Here is a 25,990-nt window from a genome sequence, read left to right on the forward strand (position 1 = left end):
GCTGCTGCTACGTATGGTATTAACAACTTCCTCTACTGGTGCAGAGTGTGTTAACACTTCCCTTGCTGTTATCGATGGAGATGGCGGCACCACTCGTGATTGTGGTGATGCAGCATCTATCATCTGCACAGCATGGGAAATGGCAGACATTACAATAGACTCATCATCCGCATCATGAACATTTTCTTTATAGTTGCTTAAGAGAGGGTACAAGTTGCTTGTTACATTTTTATGGGTATTTTTGGTAACTGTACTTGCACCTCCATCCACATAAGGTGGGGGAGGTAATCCTGAACTGCTGGCAATACTCTCCACAACGCTATCGTGCCGCACGTGCGCGCCATTTTGCGGCTCGCCCATATTGCAATTCAGCGTCGCGGATGTATTTTCTGGCAATGTGCATCCCCTTCATGCTGCCCCAGTTTTAAACATTCAAAATATTTAACCTTTTTCTCTCGGGAGCGCATCAAACTGATGTGATCCCGGACATTGTCTAACACATTTTTATCAAAACTACCAATTCTGGGAAACGGTCTAACACTCTTCCTCATCATATTAAATAATAAATCACAATACCTTATTGCATAAGTACCGTACTTGGTATGCATGATACGACGGGCCGATCCAATCGGCGCCTCCATTAGCAGCACATCATTGTCTAACATCATTACTGTTTGCATGGCTCCCATTCTGAGACAAAATCCTACGCTTTTCAATAAAAATTTAAACTGGTGAAAGACAATCAAGATACTTTCACTTACCTGTGGACGATATTAACAGGATGCGCCCACATACCTGGATAAGATTTGAAAAAGGCAACTTCCACACCAGGATAAGATTTAGTAAGGCAACTTCCACACCTATAGGAGTTTATATGTCGGCCACTCCTACGCACCTCTCTACAACAAAGACAATATGTACACCTGCTACTGTGTATAGAACGGTAAAGCTGCTTACCGAGCGGCTAGGCTAACCCTTGCACCTAGCCCTTAAGGATCAAACGATACCCTTAACTTTGTTCAACAAATATTCACTGTTACACACTTTTTTCCTGCGCAGAAAAATACACATTAACCCCGATATTGGTAATAGAAAAAAATGTAAACCTCAATGGCTTTGTTTAAACACCATGGCAGCACAACCGGAAGTACGTATACGCTATTGTGCGACCAGCCACATAAAAAATAATGCGACTACCACACAACCGTATAATGACTTTTTAACTGCGTACACAAAAGTGCGTCTTTTCTGTGCGCAAAACTGCGACTCAGCCACATACTCAATACTATGGCACCCCTTTAAACGCTAGGTTCTATCAACAAAGGAAAACAAACTTTTTCCTTTCTTGTCCCTGGATTCTAGTCAGCTTCCTTTGCTCACATGAAAACAGATAACGATTTTTCAGCACAAAGCGGTTGCAGGAAAACCCTGCATGTGGCCACTCCACCCTTTACTGAGACATCGATAGCCGTATGTGCCATGTGAGTAGGTAAGTGACTTCACTCGATGAGCCCCATCTGTTGATATTAAAATGAACCTCTATATACCCCTGCCTGTACCTTCTAAAACCCTTCCTATAAACCTCTAAAGATGACGCTAATTTGCGTACACAGTTATACCATAAATAAAGACTTAGACGTGGAATCTATGGTTCCAAAGCACAAATGATATCCAGGTAAAAGTTCAGACAGTTACACGCAATTGATCAAGACACAATTTAGGCGCAAAAGGAAATTATACAGACCCCAAGTACAGTATACATGCGCAGGCACTTCCGGACCCGGAGATAGGCATCAGCAAGAGACCCCTAGTCATACAGCGTTCAGCATGAAGACCGAGAACCAGTGTTCGTGCACTCATATTTATACCTCCCCAGAATAAACAGGACAATAGGGAAGTCTGTTGCTGATATCATTGGTTCCCAGGGGAGAAGCATCTGTTACAGCACATTTAACAGGCTGGTTCAAACAGACTCTCCCTGCCTCTAACAGCTGGGGATCTTCCTCTTCACGCCCCCTGCAACATCCTAACAGCTGTTCCTAAAATATAATTTTGTTGCTTGTAGGCTCTGCGATCCATAACTTGAGAATGCATGATGCGATCTCCTCACAGATAAAACCAGAATACTGCAAAAAGAATACGCATCAGTACAACTCCAAACACGACTTGTTTAGCATGTATAATACCTTAGTTATCAAATATCTTTATTTCTCAGCATTTAACTAACTGAACCAACTTAAATCATACACTTTAGAGCTTATTGAACCTTATGTGTGAATATGTAATGTGTGGGTATTCGGGGTTTGATATAAGGACGCTAGTTATTAATGGGTGAGATTTAAGTGCATAATTTCTCATACACGAAGTGAACATCCAGCAGTGTGGATTGCTGAGGGTTGTAGTTCCACATGCCCTCTGTCAGCAGGCCCCCACCTGTCCTGCATTCAATGGAAAAAACCTCTTTTGTTCTCCCAGACTCTTGTGTGAACTGTGAATCAAGCTGTGAAGTTGGGGCCATCCTGTCTGTGTGTGGGGCTAAGACCTGTTTAGGAGTCAGAAAAATCCAATTGTGTAGATCAATGCCTGGATTATATTACAATTGCCACAACTATACTTTATCTGCATCCAGGGATTCCCAATTTGTATGTAAAAATACCCATTGTCTATTCTATTTACTTTTACTCAGAAAGCTTGTTTTTCCAGCTGCCCTTGGTAGATTAACAAAAACATTGCCATCTGTTCTTAGCTCCTGAGTTGTAACTTGAATTGACGCTGGTCACAAAATGGCATCTTGCGATCTCATTTCCAAAATGGAGTCTTGTGGCCATTCGCAAGATGGCGTCGCTGCGATTAAATTTTAAACTGAACTTGTCTCAGCCAATTATTCAGCTTCGACAACTTATACTGTATGAATTATGAATAAGGTATAGCAGTCAATGTAGACCTTTTCTCAGGGAAATACGGTTTCTGTGACAGGATCTACCCTTTGCAGGTTGTTTGTAAGGTTCGTCCATGCATAATGAGTGATGTGTTGACAGAATCTAAAACATGTGGCCTAAGCTTATACTGAATAATCGATGTAGTACTGATACTAACGTTATGTATTTTCTTTTTTTTTAATGTTTCTGATTAAATCAGCTGTATGTCTCTGAATGCTATATCTACTGCTTGTGGATTTATTATTCCACGTTGTTATATCATCTCTTGTTTATCACAGGTGGCGATTGGTTTTCTTCCTATGATGAAATTACCTGGAGTAAAGAAACTAGTTAGGAGACTGCTGGGGAGATCGTTTGATCCTCATTATTTACTGGACACCCTAAGGACTGCAGGGACCTGCTCAGGAAGTTTGTAGATACATCACCTGGCTATTGCGTTAACACATCTACAGTGGACTCGTTAATACACCTGTGTTGGAGCCACTCACATGCAGTTTTTCTTCTCAGGATTATTGGAGAAGCAACGGCTATCCAGATGGTTCTGTGCCGCCGATGTGCACCGCTCTGAGCTAGATAGAGACGCTGGTCTCATGGTCTCATTGAGCTTTTGAGAGGAGCTTCCAGCACGCAGTACAGACCAGCGAATTCTACGCTGAATACTCCTGGATAACTTCAGTGCTATCATTACACCTATTTCATGTGGTAAGCAATTCACTGATATCACCATTCGTGACATTTATTAGTATTTAGCACGGATGAAAGAAGTTGCCGGCTGTTTACCTTTTTTTTAACCTATTTATACGATCTATACACTACAGTGTCAACAACTTACTTATTCTGTGAATAAAAGTGGCTCCCCTTTATGGAACATTTGTGATCACCACAAACTACATTTTGATGGAGACATTGTTTCACTTGTTTAAACCCACACTCCGGAGCAGATATAATTGTATCAATTGAATATTTATATATATATATTTTTTACCCCCTGCAATATGTATTGAATATTTTTTCGTGGAGGATTGATTCTTTTTTTATATTTATTAGCATTAATATCTTTCCTGTTAGGAAGAATTTGCTCACACATTGTATTGCAATCATTCTGTTTCATTAATGCTTTTTATTATTATTTGTACTTATGTTATTAATTTAATTTGTTTACAATTTACAATAAACTATATACAGTAAAGTGTTATTGCTGTGATTGATAAAGCGCAGTCCCTTTGTATTTTCTTTTGTTTTCTTCCTCTCCCCTGCTGCTGTGATTAATAGCATCACTACAGTGACATTTATAATCAGTCAGCAGGAATAAAGCAGATTTCCATTTGATATGTTACAGATGAATGCTGACAAATGTGTGTATTGATTTTAACTTAAATAGTACTTTCATGTGTTGTTGTTCTAATTTAATTTTACATGGTAAATGAGACTTTATTGTGGGGAGGTGTGGTGGGCATGTCATGAGGGCTGAGCGAAATATGAGGGCAATATGGGCAGGTATGGGGTCATGTGTGGAGGTTTGAAGGGCATAAGGGGAGGTCTCTAAGGCATGTTGGTGGCATGTGCAAAGGTCTGACATCCTACGTGGGTCACTGCACTAGGCAATGGTGAAGTACTGAGTTGGACACTCAGTTAATCAGCGGATGCTGCCATAGGAACCATGCATTGATTGGCTGAGAGTGTCCAACTCTTTGCCAGTCAGCGCTTCACCATTATTTAGTGCAGTAATACATGTGGGAACTGTCAGATATCGGGTTAGGGTGTACATAGAATGCTGTGTGTGTGTGGGCTTGGGTGTTTGCATATTTTGATTTGCCAAGACCATGGACAAGGGAACCGAGCACATCCGAGGACAAGGTAAATTTTTCAGCCCAAGGCTATTTCGATCCTTGGAAGGGGATATTCCATTTTATTTTTGGGGTCACCACTTTCATCCCTGGGCTGACCAGTTTGGGGCCTGTTTTTATATTATGGCTGGTGGACTCTACTCTGTATGTCTCCCTGCTGTAGTGTGAGCCCCCGGCTAGTTCAGCCCAGTGCAGGTTACTGGAAAATAAGGGGGAGCCGACGCCAGTTTTCCCCTGATTTTACAGTACTAGACTGGGCTTAGAGGTCTGAGGCTGGTTATGCTTTTGAGGGTGGCACGCCATTTTTTTCTTATTAATAACCCTTTATTCAAATGTAATTTTGCTCAATTTGACAATCACGACTCTTAGTAAATCTGTGATTTCTATTCTTGTCAATGTTAACCATACAATGTTTGGTCTATTACTATGTATTGGAGTGTGAAGTCGTGTTTCACCTAGGCTTTGCTGTCAGTTTGTGCTTTAGTAAATCTCTGATTTGCAAAATGACACTCAAATCGCACAAAAACACCAAATCAACCAAAAATGAATCTTAGTATATTTACCCCTAGGTGTTATTTCTTATTTCCTTATTTTGGGGGCATTGAGTCAGCAGTATCTTAATACCACTACATATATTCATACAGATTATACTTTCACATGCTGTTTGTTCTCCATATCTGTTTTTTAACTGTAATGAGATGTTGGTAGTTTTAGCTCTATATCTTTAAAAGATGAAGCACTAACTTAATGAAAAGTATTATTGACTAATAACTTTTTTGTCCATTCAAAAACGTATATTTTTATTCAGTCTGGAAACTTAAAAATGGCACAGAAGATGCTTGTCTCGTCCCAGACTTGAAAATAGATCTTAACCTGGATTTTACTGTGTGGGGTGGAAAATTAATGAATCATCTATTTGTTTTGAAAGCATTTTTAAATAGGTTAAAAATTTGGATACCATCTTGAAGAAAACATGTAAATGTTAAATCTTTAATCACTTACAGTAATTTAAATTAAATCTATGAATTGTTATAAAATACAGAATCTTTTTTTTTTTTTTAGTTTAAAAATTAAATGAACTTTCTAATGACAGAGTTAAGGGATAATTAATTTTCTAAAGTTCATGACAATTTACAGTGACAAAACAGTGAATTACTGTTTGAATAATAATAATAATAATTATAATAATAACACACTCACTAAAACATTTAATGACATTGCAAATGTATACCTGGCTTTTGGAATGAGTTACACCTTCCCACTCTTGCCCCTGAGGCGTGCTTGTCTCAGGAGTCACCCTGGACAGTGGAATAAGTCGAAAGTGCTATTGACTCCCTTCCATTGAAGGCAGTGGGTCCAGACGGATATATTTCTGCAAAGTTTTTAAAGGTGATTTGGCACGGGTCTTTGCATCAGTGTTCGATGAGGCTTCCAAAAAGGGAGAATTTCCCCAAAAAATGTTGGCAGCAAGGATCATTGCTCTCTCTAAACCTGGCAAGGTTCCTACCTCGGTCCAAAACTACTGTTCTATAGCCTTGTTGAATACTGATGTTAAGCTGGTTTCTAATAGATTAAGCCTTGCTTCCATCTTTGGTCCATCAGGACCAGGTAGGGTTTATTATGGGTAAACAGGCTCCTGGCAACACGTATCGAGTCAATAATATGTGCTTGCAATTGAGCCTCTATCTGCAAAAATTAGGAGCTTGAACTCTATTCAAAGTCCATATGTGGGTGGTCACACACACATCTGTTTGCAGACTATATTTTACTTTGTTTGCTACAACCAGAGACATTCTTCTCTGTTTTGCACTCAGTCTTGTTGGAGTTCACATTGATCTCCTTCTATAGACTGAATACTACCAAAACAGATGCTCTTCCTTTTAATATCTCCAACCCTGTACTGAACTCTGCGGTCCACCTACAAATACACTTGGCAATCTCAAACTCTTAGTTAATTGGGGGTTCAGCTATCTTGTGAACAGGACCTCATTAATCGTACCTTTGTTCCAGTTCTCAAAGCCTTCAAAAGCCTTACTTAAGATTGGATATTTCAAGAAGTGTCTTGGTTAAGTAGGCTGGCGGCTGTTAAAATGATCTTGCTTCCAAAGATGATATATTTATTTCGAACTATCCTTCGATCCATTACGAAAACTTGTGTAATAAATTATATAAGGCTATTTTAAATTATGTTTGGAAGGGTGGTAAACTGCGAATCGCTAGAAGTACTCTTGCATTGCCTGAGGTTGTGGGGGGATTAGTATTTCTGGACTTGGCAAAGTATCAGTCAGCATGCTTATTAAATCAAGCTGGAGATTGATTTACTAGGGTCTCACCGAAACCATGTGTAGTAGCAAAGAGGGAATCCGCAAGGCACTTTAATCTCCAAAACCTCCTACGGCTTCCATGTTTTATTAAGATGTCCAATTTGGGAGTTTTGAAGGCAGTAGCTCCAACTTAATCTCTGATGAGTATAGCTAATCTATTCTCAGATCTTCATCTAGACACATGGGACAGTAGAGAGATTACCACATTGGGGAACATCCTGATAGTGGCCTTCATCCGTTATCTTATTTTCAGTCAGTTTATGCTGTATTGGCCCGAGAGTTTTATAAATATTTACAAGCAAGACACTGGTTGCAGAGTTCATTGCCTTCCGCATTGAGGATAAAGAATTTTCCAGCATATGTTTTAGTACGTCATACATGTGGGATTAAGTTGCCAGTCAATTTAAATGGGAGGGGAACCTTTCTCTTGAAATTTCTGAAGAGGATTGGGAAACTATTTTTCGCACATGTTTTAAGGTAACCCTCTGTATCAATCACTCTGAAATGTTCTATCATTGAATCCTTAGAGCTTATTTCACTCTTGAGAGACAGCATATGATCTGGCCTTCTACCTCCAAATATTGTTGGAGAAATGCGGCCAGGTTGGAGATATCTATAACATTTTTTGGAATTGTAAATTGCTGCAGCCATTATGGATTGCTGTGATCACTTTAAATTGGGAAAGTTACAGGGGTGACTTTACCCTTTGGTGGCTTTGTTTCACTTTTATTTAGGTCAGATGGCTACTGGTGATAGGTATATTATGGGACATATTTTAGTAGTAACAAAAGTGGCCATTGCTCAAATGTGGAGGTCAGCGGCTGTACCTAGCCTAGCTCTAGAAAATAAGATGGAGGCTATACCTTCGTCTTTGAAACTTCAGATTGTTCATATTCCTAATCTGCATCGTCTCCATTAATGAAATGGTTTGTATGGAGTAAATATAGGGAGGAACCAGGTCACTCTGACATGTATATTAGGAGTATAGACCTTGGTGTTCTCTGCACAGTGACCATTAAGATGCTTGTAATGATGCTAAATTTCCATATTATGTACATTTATCCAGGTTAATTGTTTAATTATGTAATTTCTTATGGACATGACCCATTTCTTGTACTGTATTTCCTCTTGTGGCTTTCCATTATTCTTATTATTCTTATTATTCTTCTTCTTATTATTCTTTATTTATATGGTGCCACAGTGCCTTACAAAGTACATAAATGAGCACACAAAAAAACAGTTATTAACAATATTGGGTTGGGTATGGATTGCCGGTATGCAGTCGGGAAGCCTGCGAACGTAAGCCCGACACCTGGCTTCCCGACTGCTTTATCCCGGTGAGGGTTAAATGACAGGTGTCTAAATCTAGACACCTGTCATCTTACCAATGCCGGGAGACCGGCGCACGGCATCCCGATCGAAGTGATGCTGGGCGCCGCTGCGGACAGCCGCGGGGAGGGGAGGGTTAGGTTTAGGGCTCCCGGGGGGGACTTAGGGTTAGGCACCCCCCCGGGAGGTTAGGGTTAGGTGGCGGGAAGAGGTGGTTAGGTTTAGGCACTTAGAGGAGGTATTATGGTTAGGCACTGAGGGGAAGGTTAGGGTTAGGCACTCCTAAGGAAGGTTAGGGTTAGAGGGGTTAGGTTAGGTTAGTTGATACTTACCTGGGGACGATCTGGATTTTCAGCCATGTCGGCCAGCCGCTGTCGGGATTTGAACTTGCGTCCGGCGGTAAATCATACCGATTCCGGATTGCTGGTGGTCAAGATGCTGCTGGTCAGAATACCAACACCCATAGGTAAGTATACTAGCACTAATCCTAACCCCTACCCTAACCTTCCTTCCCCAGTGCCTAAACCTATCCTCCCCCCTAGAGCCTAAGCCTAACCTCCCCCTCCCTGCACCCTAAACCTAACCCTCCCTTCCTAGTGCCTGAACCTAACCCTCCCTCCCAGGGCCTAAACCTAACCCTCACTCCCCAGTGTCTAACCCTAACCATCCTCCTAGTGCCTAACCCTTAACCCTCCCCTCCCTGCCGATACTTACCTTAAGGATGCCGGCGGTCAGGGTACTCGTTCCGGGATCCCGGCTCTGTCCGGATTTCGTCGCTGGTATTTAGACCATTGGCATCCCACACGCCGAGATGCTGACTACATCTCACAGTGTGCCTGTATCCATCTTAATGTTTGTTTGTGAAAATTCAGTAAAAATCTAATAGTAAAAACCTAAATGAAACATTTAACACAGAGTGCCATTGGCCTGCTGCTCCATTTGCTTTCAGTAAAAACTTATGTTTGCTCAAAAGTAGGCACATAACATTATAAAGGAGCAAGTGCACTGATATGGCGGCCTGGAGACAATATGGCGGCTGAATGAAACCATTGCTAATTGTTTTCTATATAAATATGCCTTTAATGAAGATTTCTAATACGTGCACCCATCTCTATTAAATAATGCAACAATAGCAAGATTTGCAAGGCTATAAGGAAGTATACCCAGCTGCATGCTGTGTCTAGGCTTAATAGACCTTTGTGGTGGGCCAGTTATTGGAATCATGGGGAACTGATAAGTATGTGTAAAGGTTAAATGTCCGTTTAGATGTCTGGGGCATACACTCGTGATTAGGGCTACGTGACTATAATAATGAGATTGGATTACTTCCAATTAGGGGGTATATTCATTACTGATTGGTTTAGATCTTAGTGGAGTGAAACAAATGACAAGTGTTTTAATCATTTGATTGATTTATATGTAAAAACATAGCTGGTATATAAGGTATGTACAATGAATGTATGGGCAGCTTGTAATGATGTACTGCCAGCTCTGTACGTACGTACATAAGAATAAAATCTTCAAGGCGACTTCATCGTATATTTGATCATTTCCATATAATGCACTAAGGTGGTATAGTTTTTAACATTTATAAACAACCCTTAAAATGTAAAGTTGGCTAAAAACAATTGTATTAAGTGGTAATTGCTAGTGTAAATAAGCAGGGGGCTGAGTAAAGCATTATAAAACATTTGCTGTAATGCTGGCATTACTTAGTGTATGATGAGGTTAGGTATATCTTCTTTTTCCCCCTCCTCCAGATTGGTGTATGGGGGAGAGAAACCTTAAAGTCTCCTCCTACAAAGTGAGATGGTAATGTATGAAAGCAGCAGGCATGTGCAGACATTCATATGCCACCTCCTGATTTTTCTTCTCTAATATGAGCTTCTATCTACAGAACCGCCAAGTTATCCATCTTTTCTTTTTACTTTTAAACAGAGATGAAACCTCAGATTCTATTGCTTTTTCCCATTGTACAGGAACGCGTAAGTAGAAATTAGAATGAAAGATGCAAATAATGTGACTAAGAGATGAGAGCAGAGATCAGCGCTACAATGAAACAGGATATTTGATGTTTTTCTATTTTTCACGGCCTTGACATACTGCTCTTACCAGCTGTATCTCACATAACCTCTACCAAGACATAAATCCTCCAGACTGCCTCACACAGTCCAACATCTGTAACAGTCAGCGGCCACTGGCAGTTCAAGAGTGAAGGTAACCACAGCGCACAAATTGAGGAAGACCACAAACCACAAAGAGACCACCCATTCTACTAGCAAGCTCCGACAGTGCTCCATAAGGCTGTTAATTATTATCATCAGAAAGGACTTTTAAGTTCATTATTTTCACTTAGTAACCAGCACTTACACAGGTGCTGCTTCACTTTTTTTTTACATTGAAGCAGAGCAAGAGAGAGGGAAACAAGACTCCCCCGCTGCCTTTCATGTCAATGGAGCATTTTTTTCTAATCTTCTGCAGTATCTGTGTCAGTGCCGTTTTGGGACATGTTCCCCTTGGTAAGAATGCGGGTTTCTACATTATACTATCTGTATCTTGCTGATTACATATGAACACACACACACACATATATATATATATATATATATATATATATAAAATGTGTGTGTATATATATATATATATATATATATATATATATATATATATATAAATAAAAATTACTTTTCACTGCTGGTGAAATGGACTAAGCACCATGGGCACACTATTATTACATATTACAGCTGTATTTTATGTTATGGCTACAACTTAAACGTAGAGCTGGAAATGATAACAGTAAAATTGAGCATCAAACAAGTCAGAAACAGTGTACCCAGTAAAGGGCTCAGTAGCCAGATCTCACATGTATACTGGTGTATGACTACATAAAATAACATGTTAAAACATACAGTATAATTCATATTACATTCAAATTATCACATTTTATCACATTTGGAGTTGTACAATGTAACCAGAGCCTTTGGGCTTGTAGTAGTTTGTTATATTTCAAACTAAGGGGGGAATTCAATTGTATCACGCTGCCCACAGTTCCCATCTAAAGTGACGGGAGCTATTCAATTGTTTATGCTAACGGGCGTGAATGCCGCAGGCGCCCATTATTTCTGCTGGGACACTCCTGAGGTGGTGAGCAAAAATACGCAAAAAGTCAGGCTTTTGGGCACCCAACTATCATTTGGGCAATGCGCCCATTACTTTGCACGGGTTTAGCTGCTTTACACGTCTAGACCTTGTGCATTTGGACACAACGTGCATGATAAGTAATGGATGCCCGCCGCACTCAGGTCCATTAGCATAAACAATTGAATATCACCCATAAAGGGCATTATAAAACAATTGAATTTAACTCTAAGAATTAACGAGTCATTTAGAGCTGCTGTTAGCATACATTTTAGCATATACTTATATATATTTTAGTAAATACATAACCATGTTGCATGGTCAAAGTTACATAATGATAATTTAATAGCAGGTTGGAAGTAAATTATTAGTTTAAATAGAACTCTATCAGGAGTATTCAATATGGAAGCGATAACATCGTTTTTGTGTTAATATCAGAGCTATGACGTCATTATCGCAGGTTTTAGTTTTACACTGTATTCAATATCAAAGACTTATCGCAGTTTTGAAAAGTCTTTGATAAAAAACGGGGATAACTTTTCACCATTGAATCGGTGTCGAAAAAAAGTGCAGAATTGGGGTTTAGGGGTGCAGGCTTAACAAAAATAGCCTGCACCCCTGGGACTTACATTTAAAAAGAACTGTGTTAAAAAAAGTTTAAAAGAAAAATAGGGCCACTCCAAAAAAATTATTTAAAAATTGGGGTGAAAAAAAAAATGGGAAAAAATTGTTTAACAATAGGGAAATAGGTTCAGGGCTATTCAGCAAGTATGTGGCAGGTGTTTTCTAGAATAGATTTATAGCGGCAGGTGCACAAATGCAGAATTTTTAAAAACTTTAGGGACATCAAAATATGCTAGTACCCATTTTCATGTACCCCAAATTTGATGGGACCACTTAAAAAAACGAAAAAAATAACCTAAGTGCTCTTCTGCAACACTTCTTCAATGTTGGGAAAAAAACACCTGCTGCGGCTATTTAAATCCCCGACTTTCAATTAAAGGCTACAACGGGGGTACCCATAGTGTTCCCCCATGTTTTTACAACTTTAGGGGGGTCTTACAATTTTTTTAAGGAAAAATTTGTAACTTTACGCAAATCCAACTTCGGAGTTTCCCGTTTTCGTTAACTTTATATTGAATACGGGGATAAGCGGGAGCGTGCACCATACTTTAACGCAGGTAAAAACTCCGATATGAAACGTTAACTTCGACAGTGAAGTTAACGTTTCATATTGAATACCCCTTTAAGGGAGATATTTATTCAATTTTGGAGAGAGAAAAAGTGGAGAGATAAAGTACCAACCAATCATCTCCTAACAGGCATTTTACAGGCTGTGTTTGAAAAATGTCAGGAGCTGAGTGGTTGGTACAGTACTTGATCTTTCTCCAAGCTTTGATAAATATGCTCCTAAATACTGCATCATACAACATTTTGCTCTGAAGAATCGGTCTGAATTTCTGAAAAAGCCCTCTCAGGATGGTGTTACAAGAACAGAGGGTCTCATTCAGAGCCGCTCGTAAGCGGCCACTCGTTTGTTCCGAGTGATGGTCGCACATCTGCGCATGTGTATGGGTTGTAATATGCATGCGCGAACCAGTCAGTGCGGTCGAAAATCGTGTGCTCGCAAAATAGCGAATGCCTGGTAATTTGAGTGACAGAGTGAGGCGTTTGTGGGTGGTAACAGGGGAAGGTGCTTGAAAACGGGGAGTGGAGATCCGAATGCAGGCGTGCCAAACGGTCAAAACGGGCGTTTTAAGGGTGTGCATAATTTACAAAGCAGCGTCATCGACCACGTCAGTTGGGTGTCTTTTAGCCAGAACTGCTCGCATGATTGCGGTAGGAAAATGCAACCACAAGAATAGTGAGCAGTTCATACACCTTTCGATGTACTCGATTAATCTAATAAATAACGGAGATGACGTATGATGCGAGCGGCCAGTGGGCGTTTTTTACAAAATCACGACCGCATGTTTTGTTCGCTCGTTCAGACATAGAGGCGTCAACAGACCGCAAAGAGCGAACGGTCAATTTAAATAGCCAGCCCCTTTTTCTGAACGAGCGAGCGCAAATAGCGTCCGGCTCTGAATCAGGCCCAGAATCTTTAAATAATGTTTTAGTCTGGGAATAATATTTACATAATGTATATTTAATTTCTAAAATAATGTATATACAGTTATGCAAGTAAAAGAAAAAACATTATATAAACATTATATTTACATGGACTGTTGTTTATATGTGTTTTTGTGTTTATTTTGAAGATTGTATTTTATTGTAACATTTTTTTTTTTAAATAATGGAACTGAAAGCCAAATCTGGATTTCCAGTTCCATTCCTCTTGAACATGTCGATTGAGACCAGCCCATCAATGTTGTAAATTAGTGTTACAGATCTGCATAGTAAAATATTATAAATTTAAATTATATATTTAGAATTGTAATTATAATTTAGGCTTAATTAGTTTTCTTTACTGTACAGCACTATGCAGTATGTTATATTACATAGTGCTGTGCACTGTGTAGCGGCCTAAAACATAAAATAAATGCGTATAAAATTCTCAAATATAACTACACTAGTTGCTTAATATACTGTATAAGTCATTGCTTGAAAGGCTTTTAGAAAATGTGTTTTCACATAATTTTTTAGCGTAAAATGTATTTATTGCCTATAAGCCTTGAAATGAATGTGTTGTTTAGTTGTTTTATCAAAAGGTGTGACCTATTCAATTTAACACAGGATCCACTGTCAGGTCACAAGCCTAACTGAGTACAAGTACCATGTTTACTACATGAATATAAAAACAGTTGTTTTATTCTTCTGTGTTGTCATAAAATGAATAAGCAAATACTGTAACCTACTTTGGAATTATTGTGTGCGGTGGGTATAAAATGTGTGTATGGCATAATATATATTGGGCCTGATTCCAAATTGTGTGCTAATTCCGTAGAAACTGCGACTTTTTTTACGCAGCTGCTATACAATAATATGCAAATGTCACAGCCACCAGGAGATGTATTGAGATGCCCAACTGTGGCTTTGCAAATCCAAGCATCTGCGTAAAAAGTCACAGCATCTGTGTAAAAAGTTGCATCATTGTTTGCAGATCGTTGATCCAATGTATACTCCGAATGGAGAATGGAACTAAGACACTAGCACCAGTGAAGCTGCATACAAAGACACAATTGCTGGATCCGACACTCCTATAAAACAGGTGCCACCTATTTATCACACACAAACGGCCCATAACTGATAATCACTCTGCTTCTAAATCTTCTCTGCGAGCGACATTGCAGACGCATGCGCCGTGTGACTAGACGCATACACTGTAATATAAACATTGGCCAACTGTGTAAATATCGGCATAGTGTTCAATTCTGAATCGGGCCCATTATGGTTTAGATTGGATTTGCTTTTGTATCCAGAATGCCCCAGTTCATCACTGAATGTGATGGGCTGACAACCTGGCAAACCCTCCCAGGAAATCACCTCTGCTTCTTTGCATAACTGTGATCTTATAATATCAAGTTATTTTGCAACTGGAAAACAGAGATTTGGCTCAGAGCTCAGATGCTGAGTAGTAAAATAATGTGTATGGCGAGTTGCAAATCAATTTTAATGTATTTGGTTTTGTTTGCAGAGGGAAGAATGCTGTTTACACATTTGCCTGTGAAAAGTCATGTAAAAGTAGGAGAAACGGCTATATTCACGTGCAACATTACAGCACTGGAACACAACCCTGTGGATATTAACTGGAACAGAGAAAAGAATAACAAACAAGAAAAAATCGCAGACTTAAAGACTGGACAAAACGATAGACTGGCCATCAATATGTCATGGCACAGGAGAATAGCTGAGCTGCACATACATAATGTAACACTTAATGATAGTGGAAACTATTATTGTGTACACGTGAATGTAACGGAAAGTAGGAACATTATTACCAGCAATATATCCGAGCTGACTGTAGAAAGTAAGTTTCTATTTTTACATTTATAGAGTGTTAGTACTATTATTAAACCATGGGATAATTTGATTACAGCAGCTAGTTATTACTTTAATACGGTTAAGAACAGAAATGTAATGCCTTGGTTGTGTATGTGTGTTTGTGTTTGTGTGTATACATATATATACCTTAAAGAATATTCAAAGTAGCATTAATAATTTCATAATTATCACACAAAGGTTACAAAGAGTTGTATTGTATCCTATCACAGACTAATTAATTGAAGGGGTGGATGAAAGTTTCTATTTCTACTGTTACAAATCACTACAGGCAGTATTTATGACAAGACAATTAGGTACTGTAATTTACTGTAACAATGTAATGTTCCATGTTAAGCAGTACATGATAACCTTTTATTGTTACCTACCTCTATCACTCCCCAGAGTGATAACAATCTTCTTCAAATACTAGCATCCGGCCATTCAATCAGGTTCAACCTTTATCCTACACATACTTAGATGGACCTCTATGTGCAAAGATTTTTATATAAGATTAGCTATTTCTGTTTATTTGCTAGCAAATGTATCATATAATATTTGCTAGCAAATTGTGGGGTCTATGTACTAAGCCTTGGAGAGAGATAAAGTGGATGAATATACAGTACCAACCAATCAGCTCCTGTCATTTTTAAAACACAGTGGTCTATGGCCCTCATTCAGAGCCGCTCGCTATTTGCGGTCGTTCGTTCTAAAACAAGGGGTGGCTATTCAAATGAACCGTTCGCTAATTGCGGTCTGTTCATGCCTCTAAGTCTGAACGAGCGAGCAAAACTTGCGGTTGTAATTTTGAAAAATACGCCCCCTTGCCGCTCGCACCATACGTCATGCCCGCTATTTATTAGATTAATCGAGTACATCGAACAGCGTATGAACTGCTCGCTATTCTTGTGGCTGGTTTTTTCAACCGCTATTTTGCGAGCAGTTCTGAGTTAAAAAAAACCAAGTTACGTGGTCAATGACGCTGCTGTATTAATTATGCACTCCCTTAAAACGCCCGTTTTGACCTTTAAGCACACCTGCGTTCGAATTCCACACCCCCGTTTTAAAGCACCTTCCCCTGTAACCACCCACATACGCCTCCTTCTGTCACTCAAAATAGCAGGCATTCGCTATATAGCGAACAAACGATTTTCGGCCGCACTGACTGGTTCGCGCATGCGTATTAAAATCCGTACGCATGCGCAGATGTGCGAACATCGGTCAGAACGAACGAGCGGCCGCTTACGAGCGGCTCTGAATCAGGGCCTATGTACTGAGACTTGGGGGTATATTTACTAAAGGTCAATTATAATCGATTTAAAATTGATCAAAATCGATTAACACCGATGTTGTGTTTCTGGGGCTAAATCACACAATTACTAATATTTAAAAAAACAAATAAAAATTGTTTGTTAGTAAATGTGTGATTTAGCTCCAGAAACACAACATTTAAAATCAATTTTAAATTGATTAAAATCGACCTTTAGTAAATATACTCCTTGGAGAGATATAAAGTGAATGGAGATGAAGTACCAACCAATTAGCTTCTGTCATTTTTCAAACACTGGGCCTGATTCAGACCCGCTCACGAGCGCTAAGTGCTCGCAAGCGGGTCGATGGTGCCCTAGTGCGCATGCGCACGACGGAGGGAGCTCCGTCGTGCGCATGCGCGAGACCCGGGGAGTGACGGGGAAGCCGTCGCTCCAGGTCTCGCAGCAAAGGGGGTGTGCTGTCAATGTTGATTGACAGCACGCCCCCTTTGGTGGGCGTGCCTGGGGCGTGGCTGCCAGACAGAGGCGTTCCCATGGGAACGCCTACCGTCTGGGTCCGGCCCCACTGACATCACTATTGATGTCAGTGGGAGTGATTTTGGCTCTGATAGAGCCAAAATCACTCCAGGGCTTGCGGTCACCGAGACCCTACCGCAGGGTCTCGTCGCAAGCCCGATAGTCGCGATGGTCTTGACCATCGCGACCATCATCATGGACGCTCGCATAAGCTGTGGGTGGTGATTGGTTGGTTCTTTATCTCCAACCACTTCTACTCCATACAAGGCTTAGTGCATAGACCCCTTGGAGGTCTATTTACTAAGCTTTGTTAGGAGACAAAGGGAACAGAGATTAGGTACCAGCCAATCAGCTCCTAACTGTTATTTTTCAAACGCAGTCTGTGACATGACAGTTTGGAGCTGATTGGCTGGTACCTTACCTCTGTTCACTTTATCTCCTAACAAAGCTTAGTAAATAGACCCCATAGTCTGTAAAGTGACAGTTAGGAGCTGATTGGTTGGTACTTTATCTCTGTCCTCTTTATCTCTCTCCAAGGCTCAGTACATAGACCCCTATATACTTTTGTCTTTAAATGTAAATTAAATGTAATTATAAAAGTGTATGTTTTTATTTGAAGTTACACTACAAATATGGTGTCAAAATGTGTAAAAACAGATACTATGAAGTAAGAAGTATACTACCTGAGCCCACTATAATTAATGTCAATAATATTAACAATATATTACATATTAGAAAGTTTTGACACATATATCTTCATTGTAAAAAAAATGAAATACAGGAGATATTGTGTCAAGATAGCTTGAACATCAAAAAAACAAGCATAAAATGTACAAAAATAAAAAAAATCCTGGAATAATCCTGAATTTTTACAAATATCCTGAAACAACTAGCGTCCCATTAATGTCTAATCTGGAGTTCAAATTTTAATTTTTTGAAGCCAATTAATATACAGTATCACAACCATGGATGTAGAGAAAATGAATCAGTTTCAGTTTGGGTGCACTCATTCCCTCATAAACGATAAAACAAAATTTTTATTAAGTATATTTTAAAAAACAACAAAAGACACCCCAAGTTTCCTATTTCTTCAGAGTAAGACTGCTGTTTATTCCTCTATATTATTGTACTATATTACATAATGCTTGTTTTTCTATTCTTTTTTTATTCACATAATTTCTTTTATTTATCACTCTAAGGGCCAAATGTAATAGGGTGAGAGTTTAGAAAAGTGAGAGTTTCTGACACTTTTTAAACTTTGCCAATGTAATAGAGTCCAAAAACAAAGTAACGGAGCGAACTTGCATGTTTTTTTAGACTTAAAAAACTCTCACGATTTAAAATCTCATTCAGATGTTTCCCATTTTGAAGATAAAACTCAACCAATGTGAGAGTTTACTGCTAAACTCTCACATTTTCTAAACTCTCACCCTATTACATTTGGCCTTATATCTTTATAAAATGTATTTATTTTATATTTCGCTTTATTTGACCCTATTTAAGGGCATACTATGATGATATACAAGTATTATGTAATATAGAGCAATAAGCAGCAGTCTTACTCTGAAGAAATAGGAAACCTGGGGTGTCTTTTGTTGTTTTTTAAAATATACCTAATAAAGATTTTGTTTTATCGGTTATGAGGGATTGAGCGCACCCAAATTGAAACTGATTCCTTTTCTCTACATCCATTATGTTCATGTTTCTGAATCAATGGGTGGCACCGAATTCATACCCATAGAAACAAAAATATTAATGATCTATAGGCAAAACTTCAGATATTAAATTCCTCTTTTGACAATATTAGTTACTCTTAGTAACTTGGTGCCAGATGTTCTTCTTAAATTGATCAGTATCACAACCATGTCGCAATGTTTAAGTCTATAATTGTAGCATGTTTATGTCATTGAGCTGCTGTACAATAAGCTTCTTACAAGTATGCTGGTTACATATCAATCCTAATTGCACATTTCCTGGTAAGTACATTTGTGGAGCGATGGTGGACTGCATTAACGTGTAACATCAAAGCAGGATACACTTGCAATTTACGATATGTGTTGAAATCAGGATGGTTGACTACTATTAAGCATACTATATTTGTATTGGTCAGGTCAACAAAAAACAGTGACGGAAGTTAAAGATCCAACCAATCAAAAAGGATCCTCAGACAATGCAGCTTCACTAAAAATGACCATGATTTCCACCTCTATCCTTCTGACTCTCCTCCTGCTGCTACTCATTGGCCTTGCCATCATTCTGGTGTGGCACAAACAACGTAAGTATTCAGACTATTAACATTTGTTTAATAAATAGGAAATAGATCTGAGCCACTTGCATAACATGATTTAATATCCAGACTGAGTATTGTAGGTGAAAAGGAAATGTACCCTGGTACCTAGGCAATATCTAGGCATAGCTATTTTATATCCAGTATTCTAAAATAAAATATTGTTTTGTCCCCATTTGAAAAAGGAATAAAGCCACATAGTAGAGTGCCAAGCATTCTAAACAGGGTCATTTCTATGCACACTGGGTCCCAGTGAGCTCCCTCCCCTGGTCATTTCTCAGCAGATCAACATTTTTCCCATGGAGGTTTGTATATAAAATATAATACTTGTCACTAGGCTAATAATATCTGCCAGGGAATATAATACAAAGTAGTGATGGGCTGACCTGTACTGTGACCAATAGAACTGTGTCTGTGATTATTCTGGCCAGGGCCAATTGAAGATATTTCTCAGCATATAATAAAATAATCGAACTGCAATTTCCAATTTATTATACAGACACCAAAGCCAGATTGGGCCATAGAGAGTGTAGCAGCTTGTGGCTCCCTTTTCTGATTTTAATTGTCGGTTTGATCTGTCCATTCATATACCAGAAGTGTCCATAATTTATGCAGACCAGCAGAGGTGCCCACATAATTGTATACAAAACAAATGTTTTACTACAATTATTTGCCAGTCAAAGATGCCCATAACATTTCTACCTGTCAGTAGGGGTGCACACAGGATTACACCAGCCAGAGATCCTACACAACAGCAACACAGGAGAAATTGATATGATTGTGAACTTCAGTTTCTCAGTTCCTCCATCACTGTTGCAAGGCCAGCCAAAGCTACCATCAGAATAACTGACTTTATTACTGAACACAGATAGAGAGGTCAAAGTTTAATAAATACATTACCTCTCTTTGACTACTCATATCAGGTTGTCTGGACTATGACCAAATTAATATATTACTTACATCCCCTGCCCTATTGTCAAGCATATTACACAACCTCCTGTTTATACATCATTTAATGTAGGCGTTTGAACTGTATATAAAACAACCCCACTGTTTGTCTGCATCACTTCTCCCATGTTGCTCTCTGTAACTGCCTCTTGTCTCCCCATGTTGCAGCCCCAGTTTGTCACTCCATGGGGTACATTTACTAAAGTGCAGGTTTTTAGAAGTGGAGATGTGACCATTAGCAACCAATCAGATTCTAGCTATTATCTTCGAGAAGGTGCTAGATAATTGTTAAGTAGAAACTGATTGGTTGCTATGGGCAACATCTCCACTTCTAAAAATTACACACTTTAGAAAATATACCCACATGTGTACATTATGTGTTATTCCCCACCACCTTGTTTTTTCTGTGTCACTGAAATCCTTTGTTCACTTGCCCTGCTATGTTATTTGTATTCCCCCTGTCTAATGTGTCTATCCTTGACCCTTGTCATTCTCCTTGTACTCCTTGTTTGGCCCTTGTCTCTCTAATACTGTGTCTCTGCTTTCCTCTCATCGCCCCCATGTGTCTCTGTACTCCTTGTTTGGCCCTTGTCTCTCTAATACTGTGTCTCTGCTTTCCTCTCATCGCCCCCATGTGTCTCTGTACTCCTTGTTTGCCCCTTGTCTCTGCTTTCCTGTAATTGCCTCCACCCATATGTCTCTGTATGCCTTTTTAACCCCTTGTCTCCCATAACTGTGTCTCTGCTTTCCTGTCATCGCCCCCATGTGTCTCTGTACTCCTTGTTTGGCCCTTGTCTCTCTAATACTATGTCTCTGCTTTCCTCTCATCGCCCCCATGTGTCTCTGTACTCCTTGTTTGGCCCTTGTCTCTCTAATACTATGTCTCTGCTTTCCTCTCATCTCCCCCATGTGTCTCTGTACTCCTTGTTTGCCACTTGTCTTCCCAAACTGTGTATCTGCTTTCCTCTCATCACCCCCATGTATCTGTGTACTCCTTGTTTGCCACTTGTCTCTGCTTTCCTGTAATTGCCTCCACCCATATGTCTCTGTACTCCTTGTTTGCCCCTTGTCTCCCCTATGTCCCTGCTTTCCTCTCATTGCCTCATATGTCTCTGTACTCTTTGTTTCCCCCATGTCTCCCATATGTGTGTCTTTGCATTCCTTTCATCACCCCCATGTTTTTCTGCATTCCTTGTCTATTCCTTTTCACTCCCTAACTGTGTCTATGCTTCCCTGTCATCACCCCCATTTGCCTCTGTACTCCTTGCTTGTTCCTTATCTTCCCTAACTGTGTCTCTGCTTTCCTTTCATTGCCCCATGTGTCTCTGTTCTGCATGTTCACCCCTTGTCTCCCCTGTGTCTGTTTTCCTCTCATTGCTCCCATGTGTCTCTGTACTCCTTATTTGCCCCTAGTCTCCTCTAACTAAGACTCTGCTTTCTTCTTATCCCTTGTGCCTCTGTGCTCCTTGTTTGCCACTTGTCACCCCTAACTGTGTCACTGCTTTCCTCTCATCACCCCATGTGCCTTGATACACCTTGTTTGCTCCTTTTCTCCCTGAAACTGTGTCTCTGCTTTCCTCTAATCGTACCCATGTGTCTGTATACTCCTTGTTTGCCCCTTGTCTCCCCTAACTGTGACCCTGCTTTCCTCTCATCACACCCATGAGTCTCTATACTTTTTATTTGCTCCTTGTCACCCTGAACTGGGTCTCTGCTTTCCTCTCATCGCCACCATGTGTCTGTATACTCCTTGTTTGCCCTTTTTCTCCCCTAACTATGTTGCTGCTTTCCTCTCATCACCCCCATGTTTTTTGGTACTCCTTATCTGTGCCTTTTCGCCCATAATCTGTGTCCCTGCACCCCTCTCATTTCCAATTTGGAGCAAATTACTTGTGGCACGTGAAATTGCAGTTGTATGTTACACTTACTATACCGCTGGACTCAAACAGTATTGTTGCAGCCCCAAAGGGCTGAAAGCAAAAATGTGCAAGTCCAGTGTGAGATTAGGGCGCGAGGGGGGCAAATTATCCGCTGTTACAATGGCAACTTTGCTCCAAATTGGATCAAGCCCTCTGTGTCACTACCCCTCTTCTGTTTCTTTCTATTGTCTAACCATCTTCCTCATGTGTCTGTCACAGCCTGCATGTTATCCACCTGTCAGAACCATATCGAGAAAGGTGCCGTACTCACCTAAAGTTACAAGTTGATGCAAGATTTATAGTAGCTTCCATACTCTGGATAACTGTGCAGATGCTTAATGTATTCATTTCTGAAATGATTCAACTGTTTTAACTGTTTTATTAGTTTCTCTAACTAATTATCAAGGTACATACACACACAACGATTTTTTGAACAATTATCGTTAAACTATATCGTTTAACGATAATCCTTTGAAAAAATTGTTCACCTTCTGAGTCAAACGATGAACGATAATCGTTCATGCGCATTCACGTTTGTAGTTTGTAGTTCAGTCAGACTTGTCAACTCAACGATTTTCATTAAGGGAATATGCAAAAATCGTTTGTAGTTCATAAAAATTGTTCATTACACTTTAAAAAATCTGACAGATATGGTGCGTACACACTGGGCGATAAAGTGGACGACTGAACGATAACGATATCGTTATCGTTCAGTCGTCCACTTTATCGTCCATTTTTAACCCCAAAAAGATGAACGATGACGACGATGCGCGTTCCCGCGGGTCGTTCATCATCATCGTTCATCGGGCTGACATGCAGGCCAACCTGACGATCTCGTCAGGTTGCTGCATGTCAGGGAATGGGGGAGAGAGCCCGGCGCTGAACGATATCGTTAATGATATCGTTCAGTGGCTGTGCTCAATGTCATGAACGACATTGAGCACAACCTGCCGGGGACAACACTACACGATATCGCTCAGGGAGCATATCGTGTAGTGTGTACCCACCAATAATCTGACAGAAAATCCTTCATAAAATCGTTGGTAACAAAATCATTGTGTGTGTATGCAGCTTAAGAATTAAACATTACACCAAAAATAAAAATGTGCTGTTACTGCGTAGTACTGAGTACACCCACAAAAAAGCACTTGTAGTAATGTCAATTGGAGAGTATTGTCCATAGTCAGCCTTGAGTGTGTTATAAGGAGATGAACCTGTTATCCCTGGCTACTGTAATAAAATATTGAAAATGTATTACAGTATATAGTGTTAATTTTAAAGAAAAATAAGAGCAGATACTGTAAATTAGATCTCAGTATTGTCATTCATTAATTTCCTGTATTTTTAATTTTAATTTCTTTTTTCTTAACCTTGTAGGAAATAAACCTTTACAACCACAAGTAAGGAATCTGGTAAGCACTATACATGTTCCTTATTTAACACCATTAAAAGCGAATGTCTGCACCCTACTGTATATCAGTGCTTTCCTCAATAACAGATGGGCTCTGGTGTAATAGATGTCAGATTACTTACTACAGTAATTCCCAGCTGCTAGAGTATGTGTGAAGATACATCCATTGACAGTAACGCAATTATTTGTACAATTCAGATGAGATGGAATCATTTTCTGATAGATGTCTCTTGTGAGAAGACACATGCGTAATCAAGGCAAGCGTACTTGTATCAGTGTGTATCTTCTCACAGGAAACAGCTGATGAAAAAATAGTCTGTTCCAACTGTATTTTGCAGTGACACGTTGTATGGTCTGAATGATGTGTTTCTGTGGTTGATGTGGTAGTAAGTAGTATGGTAACCATCACACATGGCTGGGCCCTACTGGACCTGATAATGGACTCCTATTAGGAGTATTATTGGTGAGGTTTTTCACATCCAAGCCCTATACTACTACACCACCTGTGGCTCAGCACATGTTTACACTATAATATAAAAAAGTACAACATATAGTTGTTGGCTAATGCAGACAATACATCTACGACCCCAATTACCCATTCTGTTGATCGGCGACCCGTCGAACGTCCGCCATCAAAGATCGGTGATCAGTCAGCGGATTGACGGAAAACACCATGTTAAAAATTCCCCACTCGCCCATCCCGATCATTTTTTGTCGTGATCAGTGAATCAAGGATTTCCAAAATGTTAAATTTCCCACTAACACACTGTCTGCAGAACAGGGAATTGGGGCTCTTCATCACAGATGTAAGGGCCCCATAAGATTGCACTGGGCCAATATTACTGTATGTTGCATCCATGTTCCTGTTAAATTTGGAGAACACCTACATATTGTTGAAAGGTTTTTCCATAAAAGAGAACAAATGTACTATGTACTGTTCGAGGGCAGTATACATGAAAATTATAATACTAACTTCCAGCTGCCACACTGCTCCTTGAAACGCCAGTGCCACCAAGTACCTAGTGAAAGCAAGGTGCACTGAAATGTGGTTTGAACTTTAGATTATCAGAAAACTCCTCTATAAACAGCTTGGACTATTCCACAAGATGGTTATGTAAGGTGGCAAACTGCAGTATAACTGCACCTCGCTGTGCTAATGTACAGTAGCTTTTGCTTACCGAGAGGTCTTTGAACATTGTTAATTTTTACCTTTTTATGGAGAAACCTTTAACATATATAATTGACAGATATTTTTCTTTCTGACAATATACATGACGTGCAGTAAAGCACATAAATGACGGAAGTATGTTGCTAATGACCTTGTCTATTCCTGTCCTACAATAGTGTTGCTTTATGCATAATTTAAAGCCTTCTGTATCAATAAAATTAAGTCATGTTAGAATTAAATCCAAATAACATTACATAATCTTGAATTTGCAGAGGTTAGAATTGTGCATCTAACTACTGTATACTTTATATAATTCATTAGTGATGTGAAATACCTATTTCTGCTTGTATAATTGCAGGAGAACCCTTCTCAGGATCCTTCAGTTTACACTGTAGACTATGGAGTGTTAGAATTTGGGAGTAGTGAGCCCTGCAGAAAGTCAGCAGATCTCTGCACTTTGGACCAAGTGGAATACGCTACAATCATGTTCCCACAGGAAAAGCCAACTATGGAAGATTATAAGGGCAGAACAGCCTGAGACTGCATTATTGGGCTGATAGCCACACAGTTATGATTGTGTATAAGTGACATAAGCTGCTCTGGTAGCAATATCTGGCTCGGACAATTGTAAAGATCATTTCTTATCAATGCTGAAAGAAAACTGTGGGTTTTGTACAGTAAGTTACAGTCACTCCGTCAACATTGTTTTGCTCCGTTACTCACATTACCTAATTACATTAAGTGAGTCTATTAGAAATAGCATATAAGAGATTATTAGGGGTATTCAATATGGGTGCGATAACATAGTTTTTTGCGTTAATATCGCACTTTTTAACGTTTTTGCGTTAATATCACTTGTTTTACTTTTACAACCTATTCAATTTCAAAGACTTATCGCAGTTTTGACAAGTC

General features: G+C 39.5%; 1 protein-coding gene across 2 annotated transcripts; it reads left to right on the top strand.

The window, feature by feature from the left end:
- Positions 1-10,885: 10,885 nt before the first annotated feature.
- On the top strand, positions 10,886-25,616 carry PDCD1 (programmed cell death 1). 2 transcript variants are annotated; one of them, XM_088444711.1, is made up of 5 exons: positions 10,886-10,970; positions 15,215-15,547; positions 19,456-19,620; positions 23,877-23,911; positions 25,437-25,616. In XM_088444711.1, the coding sequence occupies exons 1-5, from the start codon at positions 10,886-10,888 to the stop codon at positions 25,614-25,616; spliced, it is 798 nt and encodes a 265-aa protein (XP_088300837.1). The 2 variants fall into 2 exon arrangements, with proteins under 2 accessions (XP_088300837.1, XP_088300838.1); XM_088444712.1 differs by having other exon boundaries at positions 10,886-10,958.
- Positions 25,617-25,990: the final 374 nt, after the last annotated feature.

Source organism: Taudactylus pleione, unplaced genomic scaffold (assembly GCF_031769625.1).
Source record: "Taudactylus pleione unplaced genomic scaffold, aTauple2 ptg000372l, whole genome shotgun sequence".
Lineage (NCBI taxonomy): Eukaryota > Metazoa > Chordata > Amphibia > Anura > Myobatrachidae > Taudactylus > Taudactylus pleione.

Excerpts from the sequence above, each read along its gene's own strand:
- PDCD1 (XM_088444711.1), top strand. The coding sequence starts at position 10,886 with ATGTCAATGGAGCATTTTTTTCTAATCTTCTGCAGTATCTGTGTCAGT. Across the intron at positions 10,971-15,214 it reads TCCCCTTGGTAAGAATGCGG|AGGGAAGAATGCTGTTTACA; the intron begins GTTTCTACATTA and ends TTTTGTTTGCAG. Across the intron at positions 23,912-25,436 it reads AACCACAAGTAAGGAATCTG|GAGAACCCTTCTCAGGATCC; the intron begins GTAAGCACTATA and ends GTATAATTGCAG.